The sequence below is a fragment of the Podarcis gaigeae genome (genome assembly GCF_964106915.1).
Source record: "Podarcis gaigeae genome assembly, chromosome: 16".
Taxonomy (NCBI): domain Eukaryota; kingdom Metazoa; phylum Chordata; class Lepidosauria; order Squamata; family Lacertidae; genus Podarcis; species Podarcis gaigeae.
The window spans coordinates 3,109,089-3,123,318 of NC_139693.1; the positions used below are offsets into that span (position 1 = coordinate 3,109,089).

General features: G+C 50.7%; 1 protein-coding gene across 3 annotated transcripts in view; it reads right to left on the reverse strand.

Annotated features, from left to right (window-relative positions):
• Positions 1 to 293: 293 nt before the first annotated feature.
• The window catches only part of POGZ (pogo transposable element derived with ZNF domain), a 38,151-nt gene continuing 24,214 nt past the window's right edge, over positions 294 to 14,230 (reverse strand). For all 3 annotated transcript variants that reach the window (XM_083715507.1, XM_083715509.1, XM_083715508.1), the window contains exons 7-19: positions 12,724 to 12,918; positions 12,213 to 12,322; positions 11,440 to 11,774; positions 10,686 to 10,840; positions 9,949 to 10,049; positions 9,196 to 9,342; positions 8,135 to 8,269; positions 7,290 to 7,462; positions 6,464 to 6,604; positions 6,153 to 6,212; positions 4,966 to 5,078; positions 3,948 to 3,972; positions 294 to 3,452 (exon numbers count right to left, since the gene is read on the reverse strand). In XM_083715507.1, the coding sequence (XP_083571633.1) occupies positions 1,829 to 3,452; positions 3,948 to 3,972; positions 4,966 to 5,078; positions 6,153 to 6,212; positions 6,464 to 6,604; positions 7,290 to 7,462; positions 8,135 to 8,269; positions 9,196 to 9,342; positions 9,949 to 10,049; positions 10,686 to 10,840; positions 11,440 to 11,774; positions 12,213 to 12,322; positions 12,724 to 12,918 (3,314 nt within the window). In that variant the 3' untranslated portion in view covers positions 294 to 1,828. The remainder of the gene's footprint in view (positions 3,453 to 3,947; positions 3,973 to 4,965; positions 5,079 to 6,152; positions 6,213 to 6,463; positions 6,605 to 7,289; positions 7,463 to 8,134; positions 8,270 to 9,195; positions 9,343 to 9,948; positions 10,050 to 10,685; positions 10,841 to 11,439; positions 11,775 to 12,212; positions 12,323 to 12,723; positions 12,919 to 14,230) is intronic.

A 14,230-nucleotide genomic window follows, 5' to 3' on the forward strand; every position in this document is an offset into this window, starting at 1 on the left:
ACTCGCTTTGGGGATCTGGCCCAAATAACTTTCCTCTGGACCCCACAACTGAATGCCCCCTTTTGCTGCACCATCAGCACCCACAGACTCCCCCCCCCCCGCTAACCTCAGCATCATACAGCTGTGCTGCCTTGGGCTGATGGAAGATGAAGTGCAAAACACCTGCATGGAGGACACCAGGTTGTATCGGGCATCCTGCCTGAAGCTCCTGTTAATTTACAACACGCACCAAACTTCTCCCCCGCCCCGTCCAGCTGTTATTCTCCATAATAAAAACACAGCGTTTATAAATTCATTTCCCTGGCTTTATTAAATGTTCCACGTATGTACATTTTAGAGATTAATCATTTACAGGTCAGCCCACCCTGTTTCCTTCTTCCCTTGAGTCACTGGGGTGGGGAGCGGGGTGGGCATATTGGGGGCTTCGGGGAAAGGGAGGGAAGGCGTCGGCCACAGAGGAGAGTCTTAAAACTTCAACGGAAAAAAGTAAAACCAGAAGTGGCATGAAGGGCAGGGGAGGGAGGAGGCTCCCACGTTCTTTCGTCATGTCAAAATGCTTTTCATTGTTCAGACCATAATACGTTACGATTTTTAAAAAAACTCTCAAACATGCAAACAGTAGAAAAAACATCTCTCTTTTTGTCTTTCTTTTGTCTCTGTTTTTTACGCTGGCAGTGAAAAATAAAAACAAGTTCTCCCTTGTTTTTTTTGAGTGTGCAGCTGGGTTCAACCGAAGTAGCAAATTCGGGGTACGTAGTGTGTCTTGGCGCCGTCGGAGAAAGCAGGATTCAGTAGCTATCGATACGTTTCCAGAAGGTTTAAAGTCAATGGTCCAGGAGAGGATTAGCTTGCAACCAACGAGTCAACCGGAAAGGATGTTGCCAACCTGAACGGAGTTGTCAAAAGGCTTGAAGCTTCCACAGTTTATACTCTTGTTGGGAATCAGAAGGAGCAGGTGCCCAGTAGTGTAGCCAACGGACGAGGAAGTGAGGAAGTTACGGCAGCTGCCTGGAAGTCCAGGTAACTCTCGACCAAAGTGGATCATCGGTCAACCCAAAGCATGGCACTTCTATGTCTATAAAGATCCATTTGCTGGTGACCAACAGGAGGGATCAACCCCTTTCCTGTCCCTAAACAACGGTGTCGGCCTTTAACTGCTGTCCTCTTTGTTAATAAGGAAACCTCAAATTTTCAAAGGGCGGCTACAGAACGTTCAATGTGTTAAAGGAAACATTCATACCTTAAAAGAAAGAAAAGATGTTATCACCTAGAAATCAACATTTCTGGATCCAAGTGTTAAAATGGGGAAGGTAGGGGAGATCTGTGTTATGACAAATTTTTTAAAAAGTGGGGTGGGATGTAGAGATTTTCATTCTTTAGCTACATATATTGGTGTTCCTTGGTTTTTTCAAAAGAAAAAAGGTCACATTGATGATGCGGCTTAATTAAAAACCTTTTTTTGCACAGTATAAAACAAACACAACCCAGAAACTATAATACAGTGAGGTAAAGAAAATGAAAAGCAAAAAATAATTCACCCACAACGTATCTTCAGAAAATAGCAACACAGTGATTTAAGAAAAAACAAAAACAAATTAAGCACATTTTTTTTCTTTTTAAAGAAATGAACAGACAGCATAAAATGGCTATTAGTCTGCATGTTCACCTACTAATCTCCCGTAGCCACAGATCCACAGGGAAGTGAAAATGGTCTCATCCAACATTGATTTTCTTTTATATATATATATCTATATATCTCTCTATATATCTATATATATATAAAAGAGAGAGGAAAAGAACTCTTTCTCTGGATCAAGGGGGAAAGCACTCAGACTTCCATCAGATCCAAGTCAGCATCCTCAAAGCCGTAGAACGATTCTGTTTCGCTCTCCCCTTCAAAGAGCTGGTGGAGGATCTCGGGGTTGGTGGATTCCTCGGCTGGCGCGACCGATGCCCCGTCCTGCAGCTCTGCCTCTTCCTCCTCCTCCTCTTCCTCCTGCGGCTCGTTGTTGAGCTTCAGCTGCTCCTCCAGTGAGGCAATGAGCTCCTCCTGCATGTCGGCGTTGCGGGTGGGTGTGTTGGCCGTGCCATCGGGGCCCGGCAGCACACTGGCCACCAGGAAGGACTGCTGGACCAGTTCGGGGCAGTCGCTGATGACCTCGAGCGCCTCGGCCAGCCAGCACAGGACCAGCTGGAGGAGGATGTCCGAGTCGCACGTGGAGTCGGCCATCTCCTTGGCCTGCTCCTTCCACTTTTTGTGCAAGAAGTTTTTCACGGTCCTTTTGATGCAAACGTCCAGCGGCTGGTTTTTGGAGCTGCAGCCGGCGGGGACGACGGCCGGCAGCGTGTTGGAGGAGCTCAGCACGGAGAGGACCTCTTCCGAGAGGTGCGTCCGGTGGCAATCCAGGACCAGCATGCCTTTGCTGTTCTGGCTCTTTATGTGCTTGTGCCACACCGTGGAGGACCACGACTCCATGATCTCGTCGTCGCTGTAGCCGCCCTCCTTCACCTCCAGCACAATCGTCTCCGGGACGTTGGCGGCCTGCTCCACCCGGCCCCGGTAGAAGACAAGGGTGGGCAGCACGCTCCCGTCAGCCAAGATGGCCAGGACCACGTCGCACCAGGGCTCCCCCGTCCCCACTGTCTGCAAGGCGTTCTCCTTCCGGTCGTCGCTGCAGAGCACTTCCACGTCCAGGAAGAGGGAGATTTCGTCGATGGCGGCGATCATAGATAGAGGCAGGTCCTGGGTGTGGATCTGCCGCTGAACGAACTCAATGAAGCAGCTGGCACTGCCCTCGACGTCCTTGGGCAGAGGGTGGGCCACCGCCCGGCGGTTGTGCGTGCTGAGGTTGTGCCGGAGCATGAAGCGGACGGCCCACTCGTAGGAGATCTTGAAGCCGCCTTCCAAGGACCGCCCAATCTTGGTGGCCTTCTGGAAGAGGGTCTCCTCGTTGACTGGCAGCTGCTGCTCCCGCTGGGTGAGCACCCACTCCGCCAGTTTCTCCTCTGCCTCGAAGCTCAGGTACTTCCCCTCGGACAGGGAGGCCACGTTCTCCTCCTGGAAAGCCTGGAACCGCCGAAGCCAGCGCCGGATCCGCCGCGGGGGGTTCTTGAAGTGCTCGGCCGCCTGCTCCGTGTTGCAGCACAGGGCGAAGAGGACCACCCGTAGCTTCTTCACCGAAAGCTGCTCCTTTCGGCTCGCCGGCTCAGGCACTTCCTTCGCCGGCGGCTCCTCGTCCTCATCTTCCACGTTCAAGCACTCGTCTTCGTCCTCCTGGATAGTAGCGGGAGCCGGAGTGGGAGCGACGACAGGGAGTCTGTTGCCGGCTTCAGGCGCCTCCTTCTCTTTCTCATCCTCGGGCAGAGGCGAGGCCGTGTTCACGGTAGCAGCTTTGATTGGCGGGTAGGTGGAGCTGGGGGCCTTCACGCCTCTGTCAAATGGCTGGGCAGGCCTGAAGGGTGGGAGGAAAAAAGAAAGACGGGGAAGATCCTTGAGTATTTTTCTTTCTTTCTTTATCTCATCAAGTTTACACACCGCTTAAGGGGGGTGGGGAATCTCAAAAGCAGTTTACAAAGAGAATAAAGCAATAAAATTATCAGTAAAAACCATACAAAACAACTCTCAAGATGATTCAAAAGAGAAAAATCACAGAAATAACTTAAAAGCAGATTAAAACATGTATCTACATTCTGCACATCTGGGGAGGCTGAAGAAAAATGTTTTTAGCAGGCAGTAAGAAGAGTACAGTGAAGTCAATACACAGGGAGTCTCAGAGTGTGGGTGCTGCCACAATAAAATATTTCTCACAAATGTGGAATGGGTATGATGTGGCACCTGTAGCAGGGCCAGTTTTGCAGTAAAAGAAAGAGAAAAACCCCTCACACAGGGGATGAGGGGCAGAAGAAGAGAATCTGACCAGATGGGAGGAAAATTAGGAAAAATTTACCTTGAATGTGAACTCCAGGTGGAACCTGTTAGAAAAAAAGAGGAAATAAAAGTATTGAGAGGCTGAGCTTGCACCAGGCGGCTTGTAAACAAGGAACACACAAAGGGACTGGACAGCCAGCCAGGGTCAGTGGCAACAGGTGGACTCACAGCACGGGGGCAGAGGAAAATCCAGGGGCGTTCTGGGAACTATTAGCCATACCCTGAGTCTGCACAGCAATCCATCACTACCCTTTTCCATCAGCATATAAACTGCTTCTTAGGAAGGTGACAGAGGACCAGCTGCAAGCAGCTCAGACACCATGCCATTCTTTGCCCCTCCCTGGCTCCCTTACGCAGCAGACTAGCTCCCCCATCCTCTCCCTGCCTATTCTGCCTTCCTGAACCTGGCCTTGCTTTCCTGATGGCACCCTCCTGTTCAAGCCTGCAAATCTGCCTTGCCCCGCTGTGGCCTGGTGATCTTCCTGGAAGAGTCCTGGACCTTTGTGTACTTATCTAGTGGGCGACACCATTGCCTTCCCTTTATTTCCTCATCCCTTGTTGATACCCCAATGTGTGTGTCTCAAGGACAAGTTAAACCCAGATCCATTGCTCTTTGAACCCAGAGTCTCCTAGGCATCTGCCCCCAAGGACTTCCATCGCAGTCTCTGAGCTGGTTGGGAAAGGAAGAGCAAAAAGACTGGAAGTATCAAGGCAGTGGGAATGGTGGGGATGGCAGAGGGAGTAGAACTGCAGCAAGGGCAAGAGTGAAGTGTTCAAACAGGCTTGCAATAAAACAGAGAGAGGAAATGCCTCTCTCTCTCTCAGAAGAGAGTCTCAGTTCGAAACCATGGGAAGTCAGTGTGGGCAACACTAAGATGGACCAGTATAGGGCAGTTTCCTAGGTTAAAAGACAGATGTGGTGGTGATGATTCTTTTTGGTGAGGAACTCTGTTTGAATGAGCAAACGCTGGGAATGGAGGAGTTGGGAGGAGCCGTGCTGCACCGTCCAATTTCCACCTGCCCCCTCCAGCCCTCACCTCGTAGGAGGACGTTGCTGAATTCGTGCGAGGGGTTGAAGACAAGGTGCTTGGCCATCGCGTCGCCTTCCGATGTGGCAAAGAGACAAGCCGAGCAAGCCAATCGCACTCCGCTGTGAGGCAGAAATGAAAAGAAGGAAGGTCGTCCCTTGTGGTAGGATCTTGCCACTCACAAGTGTATTTGATTCCCAAACATCTCCCCTTGTAGACAAACAACAAAAATGACACCACCCCCTCTGCCCTGGCAATGCACATCTTGATTTAGCTGCTCAAAAGATAAATCACATCAGTGTGGGGAACTTGAAGCCCTTTGATGTGATTCTTTGGGGATCTTGTTATAAGTGCCGAGAATTCCAACACATTCATTACACACACTTACACACACACACACACACACACACACACACACACACACGAAAACTGTCTAAGCCTCACTGATGAAGCATGTCAGAAAACAAGGTTTCTAAAACAACCACAGACCTTGGAGGGCTGGTTTAAAAAGTTATTAATTCAATGTTTGAAAAGCCAACCCCCCCCCAAAGTGCTCTTTCCACTAAGGCTGGAGTAAGCATTTTGAGCTGAGGTTCTGCAGCATTCGTTCTCCAGACCCAGGAACTGCCATTTGCGATTAGCACAAAAGCACAAAAGTGATTAGATACATCACACACAGGAAAGCTCATGAGGCAAATCTACACTAGAAAAATACAAGTCGTAGCACCAGTTCAGCTCACAGACTAAAAAGTCGTAGCACCAGTTCAGCTCACAGACTTAAACCAGCGTTTCCCAACCTGAGGGCTCCAGCAGAGGCTTCAGGTGACTTATTGATTCATGGTTTGCTTATCTCCAAACAAACCACAAGCAAAGTCCTCATTGTCATTGCCATCGCTTTCTTTAACATAGCGGGGTTAACCTTGCACATGAACCAAATCCCTCTCATTTTAATTATCATAGCTCCAGCCACCCTGCAAGGAATTCTGAGAACTGTAGGTCGCTGAAGAGGCTGAGAAGGCATTCTTGGCTTGACTACCCCCAACTGGGCCAGAGTTACAAATATTAGGTGTGAGAGAAGGATTATTAAGGCAGATTTAGGTCCACGGTGTAGACGAACACCACACCAGAACATTAAAAAGCTGCTAGCTAGCAGGTAAAGCAAAGAAATTATTGTTCCAGTGAAATTTCTGCCTTACCAAGCAGTGTAGTTTTTGAACAAGGCCAAGTACTTCGGACTCTTGCGAGGAACGTGGTTGCTGGTAAAAAGAGAGCAAGCAAACACACACAAATGAGGAAAGAGAGCAATTCTTAGGGACTCCCACAAGCCACCCACTTCCTTAACCGGGCCCAGCAACCACTTCAGCCCAGCAAAAGTGGGTGCACAGGTCACAGAAAGAGAAGAGCAGGCACACTCTTGCCCCCTCCTGCTTCAGCCGGAAGGGAAGAGTTAGCCGCTGCACCAAAAGATCAGAGGAGGAGGAAGAGAAAACCGCTTGGCCTGACTTACTTGATCATGTGGTTGGCATAGGCGCGGGAGCAGCAGGTGCTGTAACGGCATAGCGAGCAGTGGACATAGGTGGGGAAGTGGTTTGGGAAATCCGGGATTTCGAAGCTGCACTCCAGACACGTTTGCCGGCCAAGGACGCTCCTGCAGAGAGAAAGGGGGCAGCCGGTCAGGGGCTGGGTTCCAACAAAGGATGTGGGTTTTGCTAAGAGGCTTTGGCAGGTGTTGGACCACGGTTGATGATGCGGCAGGCTAGTGCTGCAGCTGTGGACTCCTTCCTGGCTTGTTGTCCTGTATCACCTTAAGCCATAAGGACCAGACACTTGCGTTAAGAGAAAAACCTTGAAAATGGAGTCCTATTGCTTCTTTTATTAAAAAAAAAAGCCAAAACGCCACCAAATTAAATGAGCAATTCTGTAAAGGACGTATGGGTCATTGTGCACCCAAGTCAAAGTGCAGGATTTGGATTTTGTAGCTGGAGTCCCACAACTAGCCAGGTGTTCAGCTCATAGCAGAGAAGGCTTCCTCCTTGCTCCCCTGGCTGGGACAGTGCAGGGAAGCATCTATACCAGGGGTTGGGAAGAACCTCAGGCCGAAGGGCCAAATGCGGTTCCCAAAACTCCCTCCAGCAAGCTGTTCTTTCCAAGCTGCTCCTGCCTCCACATCAAGTCACTTTCCTCATAAAAGTGATGCAAAGCATCAGCTGTCGAACGTAAGGAGGAAGCTGCAGAATCTGAACCACTGAACAGCACAGTTCTCCCCACCCACCCGCCACAGATTATTATTTCTAAGGGATGTTTTAGTGGGAAATTTAGTAATGAGCTCTGACATCTTCCTGACGGCTTTCTTCTGGATGTTCCTCTGGTAAGGTGGGCACAGGAAGTTGGGCTGGGGGTCCGCCGAGGCTGAGAGCAAGGTGGTGTCTTGTAGCAGGCCTGGGGGCATGTCGTTGGCAGACAAGGGCACCGTCCGCGGCTGCCCTCGGGAGGCCCTGATGGTGACCTGTAGCACAGAGGGGGAGAGAGACTGCAATGAAAACACTCAAGCGCTATACAGATACAGAAACGAAAAAGAAAAAAATCTCCAAATGATTCCTGTGCCTCATTTGCATAGCCCCACCCCTGGGGAAAGTAGGAGGGGTTACCCACTCCCAAGTAACCTTCCTCACCAGCTTATGGGAAGCCAGAAATCGATCAGCATTAAAGATGGGGACAGAGGAACTAGCTGGAAATGTATTTTATTCATGTCTTAAATTTATAAGACACCTTTCAAGGTGGCCTACAGACATCTCCTCCCCATGTTAACCTCACAACCACCCTGTGAGGTAGGCTAGGCTGAAAGACAGGCCAGGATCACACCTAGTGAGCTCATGGCTGATGGGGGTGGGGTGGGGTGGGAGAGGGAGAGAATTTGAATCCTGCTCTCTCAGGACCAAGTCCAGCGCTCTACCCACTACAGGCAGGTGGGGAGCCCAGGGAAACTATTCAAACAAGTCCACACAAGTTTCTGGTCCACAAACATTTCAACCAGCCTGCCTGTCACTTTGTGCCTTAAAAAAGAAAGTGGCGTGGGGAACCACATAGACAGGGAACCTTAGTAATGTCTGCCTGCTAGATTGTGCAGTGAGGACTGCCTGTCCACCCCTCGCGCCCCCCCAGGTGTCCCTCTCCGTACCTTGGTGCCTGGTTTTAGCCCCTCCAGCTGCTTGGGCTTGCGGAAGGTTTTGTGGTGCTGCAGCTTGTGCTCAATCTTGTCCTTGGCAAAGAGGAACTGCAGCCGGCACTTGTTGCAGTGATAGATGCTCTTCTTCTGTGGGAGGAATTGGAGTGGCATGAAAGCGGTGTTGACGCAGCAGTAGGCAGTGGCTTTTGTCGTAAAGGGAGGGAGGGTGGGGAACCCGCGGCCCCTTCAGATGTCGCTGTCATCGCCAGCGTGGTCACCACTTGGCTGGCGTTCTTACCCACCATTATATACCCACAACAATCCTGCGAGGTAGGTTAGGCTAAGAGGCAGGGACTGACCCAAGGCCACCCACAGGGAGCGCCATGTGGCCAAGCAGGGATTTGAACCCTGGTCTCTTCCAGGTCCTAGGTTGACACTCTAACCCATGGGTGGGCAACCTAAGGCCCGGGGCCGGATCTGGCCCAATCGCCTTTTCAATCCGGCCCGCGGAAGGTCCAGGAATCAGCGTGTTTTTACATGAGTGGAATGTGTCCTTTTATTTAAAATGCATCTCTGGGTTATTTTGGGGGCATAGGAATTCATTCATTCCCCCCCCCCCAAAAAAATACAGTCCGGCCCCCCACAAGGTCTGAGGGACAGTGGACTGGCCCCCTGCTGAAAAAGTTTGCTTTCCCCTGTTCTAACCACTACCCTCAGGACTCTCCTGCCCCATTCTAATGCACAGGTAGGCTTCAAGATAAAAATAACAATAAGGGTGGGAAATCAATAATTATTTCTATATCCCTGCATCTTCCCCACCCAAACCCCCTTTAGAATTTTTAGTCCTGGTTTTTACTTTCTGTTACATTCTCCAACTACCCCTTAAAAGGGAAGCTGAAACCAGATGTAGAGTTGAAAGGCACCTCTGGGAAATGCTTCAGAGACCTCTATGGCCTCAGGGGTTGAGCTGAGGAGGAGGGCGCAGAAGAGGGCCAGAGATTTCAGCTGGCCTGCATGGCACTCCCAATCACCAATCGGACCAGGCGAGTGCTTCACCTGCAAGGCCAATTTACCTGGTGCCTCATGAAATGCTGCTGGAAGGCGTTGCCGTTCTTGAAGACCTTGAGGCAGTAAGGGCAGAGGAGGTGCCGCGTGTCCTCGTGGACCATTCGGAAGTGGCTGTCTACTTCGGAGTAGAGTGACGAGCGGTACTGGCAGACCTGGAGGGAGCCATGAGCACAGAAGCATGGATAGACGGTTTTCTTTTCTTTTGCAAATTCAGTACAGGGGGGAAAACAGCAACACCGAAACGAACAGCCACAGATTTCTCGTATGTTACAGTATGTTTTTGGAAAGAAGTGATAAGGATTAAAATCAGGCGAGCAATAAGTAAAGCAACTATCTGATAGAAGCCCTCCAAATTCCAGCATGGGTAGCTGGAGGCTGTGAACTCTCAAGAGAGGGATCGGACCTTTCTCGTCTGGCATTTTGCTTTCAGCAATGGCTTAATGTGGGATGCTGATAATTATTTCGTAAACAACTTTGAGGCAGTTTTAAAAATTAAAAATTAAATAAAAATCAAGAGATATATAAATAAATAAGGAGTGTGCGAAGGCCATGGCTCTCCCATATCACTTTCTCTCCCTGCACAGAAACTCCCATACACCAGAAACTAGTATTCAGGGGTAGACTGCCTCTGTGCATGGAAGTTCCATTCCTACTACATTGTAGCTAACAAAGGGGAGAGGCGGCTGACCAGACTCAGTGTGGATTCTCAGTTTGTTGAAGCCAACTGGGGTTTTTTTTGGGGGGGGTGTTCTCCATACCTGGCAAACGTAGGGCATCTCCCCTGGCTTGTGAGTGTCCTTCATGTGCTGCAGGAACATGGGCTCGCTCTCAAAAGCCCATTCACAGATCTTGCATTTCGCTGTAACGCAAGAGGGAGTCTGTCAAAAAGGAGGACGCCAGGAGGATTCAGATGCCACCCCAAACTGCAGAAGGCTTGCAGGGCCTGGCCCAGGAACAAAGTCTGGGTTGAACCTCATATAACCATCCCCACACCCCATTAAGGGGCCCTGTTGGTCATGAAACAAAATCATATTTAGGTTTAGTTTCCCATTCTCCTGGACCCAACTGTAAAGGTAAAGGGACCCCTGACCATTTGGTCCAGTCGTGACCGACCCTGGAGTTGCGGCGCTCATCTCGCTTTATTGGCCGAGGGAGCCGGCGTACAGCTTCCGGGTCATGTGGCCAGCATGACTAAGCCGCTTCTGGTGAACCAGAGCAGTGCATGGAAACACTGTTTACCTTTCCGCCGGAGTGGTACCTATTTATTTACTTGCACTTGGACGTGCTTTCGAACTGCTAGGTTGGCAGGAGCAGGGACCGAGTAATGCGGGGATTCGAACCGCCGACCTTCTGATTGGCAAGTCCTAGGCTCTGTGGTTTAACCCACAGCGCCACCCACATCGTGGAGACCCTTCCCATCTCCCCCTGCTGAGATGTTTTGCGGGGGGGGGGGGGGACAGACGGACAGGAGGAGACACTTTGGGGCAGAGCTTACTGGTCGATTCGTAGGGGCTGTGTACATTCTCCAAGTGGCACTGGAGCTGGAAGGGCGTAGAAAACTGCCGGTAACAATGCTGGCAGATGGTGTGGACGTCCACCTCACCGTTCTGCTGATCCAGCTCGACGTGGTGCTTCATGTGGTTCATAAACCTGGAGGGGTGGGGAAAAGGAGCAGACGTTTCTGTGGTTACTTCAGGGTGGCAGGGGGGGGGGGAGAGAAATCTCTTCCTGCCTGTTTCCCCTTGCTGCTCACTGCAGGCAGCAGCTCCAAGTGCGAAGTGTGCCTCTCTAAATACTGGTTGCTGGGGAATGGTGGCACTGGGCTTGTGTCCTGATCGTGGGCTTCCCGGAAGAGGCACTCTGGCTGGCCATTGTGGGAAAGGGGATGCTGGAAGCAGATGGGTCCCCTTTGGCCTTTGCAAATCCTCAAACGGGACCCGAGCACAAGAGCCTTATTCCTTTCTGCAGTTCCCAACAACTGGAATCCAGAAACATGACTGGCTCTGTCTGTGGAGACAGCATGGCCATCAAGGCTAGCGGCCAAACACAACAGATAAACCTCCTTAAAGTGGGCTGGCTCTCTTTAAGACCAGAGTGGGGAAGCTGTGGCTTCTCCAGCTGATGCTGGATGGCAAAAGTCCCCCCCCCCCAGCATCTTCCAGAGGGCCACACCTCCTTCTCTGGCTGGCTTTGCCACAGCCCTTCCTCCCCCCCCCCTCCCTGACAACGCTTCACCCATCGCCGTTTACCGGATGTTGTTCTTGAGCCTCTTGGTGCAGTGTGGGCAGCGGAAGGACGTTGGCACCTTGGGGAAGTTGAGCAGCTGGTTCACCTTCCCGCCGTCCCGGCCGTAGTAGAAGTCGTCCACCAGCATTATCAGCTTGCTCTGTGCCCCGTCGCCCGTGCCGTCGCTGTGCTCAGAGACTTTGGCTGGCGGCGAGAGGGCGGGGATGGGGGTGGAGGAGGGGGGCGAAGCGACGGCGGCCGCTTTCTCCGGGGAAGGGGGCTTGGGGGCTTGGATATTTGGTTCAGACTCCAGGGGCTTCCCTTTCTTCAGGAACTCCACCATTTCAGGACAGCAGTACTGAGGAAAGAAGGAGGAGGTCCTTGAGTTAAGGTTAATATATGAATGAAAGATGAGAGCTACTGGATCAGGTCAGCCCAACATCCTGTTTTCACAGCGGCCAACCAGATGACTCTGGGAAACCCGTGAGAGGGGATCTGAGTACAAGAGCCACACTCCCGTCCGTTCTAGCAACTAGTATTCGGAAGCATCCCTGCCTCCAACTGTGAATTTGCTTAAACAAAGGTCCTTTCAGTCCTGAATCTCACTGCCTATCAACTTTGCAGGGTGACATCACCACCGCCCCGCTCCCTGAGCTCCCGGTTTTTTAGCAACAGCCATCGACCTGAGCTTCTGCTCTGGGCAGACACCATAGTCCTTTGACTTTATTCTTGGCTGCCAGCAGGGTGTAACGCTGCAATGGCCTTGGTCTCATAATTCGGGAAGGGGGTTACTTACACACATATGGCCTCTTAAAGCTTCAGTGACTCTAAACTGGGCATTGCACCGGGGACAGACTTTCCGCCCGCTGTCCTGCAGGTCGAAGGCGGGGATGGGGGAGGAGCTGACTGTAATGGGAAGAAAAAAGGAGAAAAGGTCATGGCTAGCATCCAGAAGCCCTGCAACTACCTTTTTGGACTTCTCGCTTGGGCTGGTCACATTTTTCCTTTCCCTTCCCCTGGACCTCCCTTCCCACCCTATGTAACAATGGAGGACAGAGCTATCCAGGCTGTGCTGTCTCCCATAGTGCACCCCACCTGTTTCATGCACATAGGAGTGGAATTGGGAGGGCATATTTGCATGGCACCATCTCCAGAGTGAATGGGAGAAGTCACCCACCTGATACCCTCCTCCATCACTAGGGAATTCCTGTTTTCTGTGCAATGGGCGGAAGTGAGGCTTGATGATGTGGTTTGGGACCAAGTTGCAGTCGGAGCCTGCCCAAGCCCAGGCTGCTGGAAGAGCTTACCTTTCTGCGCCGAAGACTCCGAGATGCCTGCTCTCTGGGGGACATGGGCCGGGCTGTTGTTGGAGACCACAATGGGGCCCGAGCTCTGGCCGAGGGAAGGGACCGTGTTCAAGGTGTTCACCAGCTTTGCCACCTCGTTGCTGTTCTCCCCAGTCACCCCGGGCCTTTTCACCGTCACGAAACTTGCGATGCTCACTGCCAGGGAAACAAGCGTTTTTGAGTTGAAGAACAGGGAGATGGAGCAGAATGTTTTTATTATTATTGTTAGATGGAGAAAACAGGAGAGGGCTGGAAAGCTTTCAAGGTATGTTACAGGGCAGGCAAAGCCCTGTTAATAGAAGCAGTTAATAGAAAAACATTTAAGTATATTCCCTTTGGAAATATAGACCCCAGCAATTTCTGCATTTTGGTCACAAAATGCAGGAAGCGCATTCCTTCCACACACACACACACACACCCTTTCAAAAGAGATGAATCTGCTTTGCATGCAGAAGGTCCCAGGTTCAACCCCAGGCTGAGCTGGGAAAAGGACTCCCATCTGAAACCCTGGAGCGCTGCTGCCAGTCAGTGTAGACAATTCTGAGATAGACGGAGCAAAGGTCTGACTTGATACAAAGCAGCATCCTAAGTTTCTTGGAATGAAAGACAGATAAAGGCTTGCAAGAGTGAGAGACGTATCCTGTAAGCCTGCTGGAAATGGCAGGGACAGGAAAGCAGTGGTCTATCCCTTCCCTCTTGTAGACTGGATTTTAATATCGCTTTATTTCCCTCCTCTGACTTGACATCTAAGGACTAGTAATAAGCAACTGAAGAACATGGAGCCCATTGGTCAACGGTCTTTGGATGGATTGACTTAAGTACCTTTTGTATATATGGAAGCGAGGTGTTATTAACAGGGATGTTGCAGGGACAATGTCAGAGAATGTACCATTTAATAAGCAGGAGCTACTGGGCTGGGGTGCCCCAGGTTCAAATCCCTGCTTACTGGGTGACCTTGGGTCCATCTTTTCTCAGACTGAATGATCTCACAGGTTTCTTGTGAGGGATGAAATGGTGGCAGTGGGATCATGTATGTGCTATCCTGAGTTCTTCAGTGGAAGGTTTTCTTCTTCCCTCCCCATCCCTTTTTCCTTTTGTGCCATGCCTTTTCAGGCTGTAAACCTGAGAGGCAGGGATTGCGACATTTTTTAAAAAATTGTCACCTGTTCCAACTGAAGAGTATATGCATAGATGCTTTGAAAATTTTAAAAAATTGCAATTAACAAATAGTCTTGTAATGCACTGGTTAAAATTAATCATTAATCAACACGAGCTGTTTTTCTTATATTTGCATACTTTCACATTCTGCCCTTCCCTGGAGTAGAGCGGGAGTGTTTTTCCTTAGCCCACCTCCCCATCAGATGGACAAACGGTGAGCATTTGCTGTGCCATGAGCCCCACATAATGCAGGGGCCGCAGCAAAACCCAGGGGCCGCAATGTTTCCCAGCTCCTCCAGACAAATGAGGA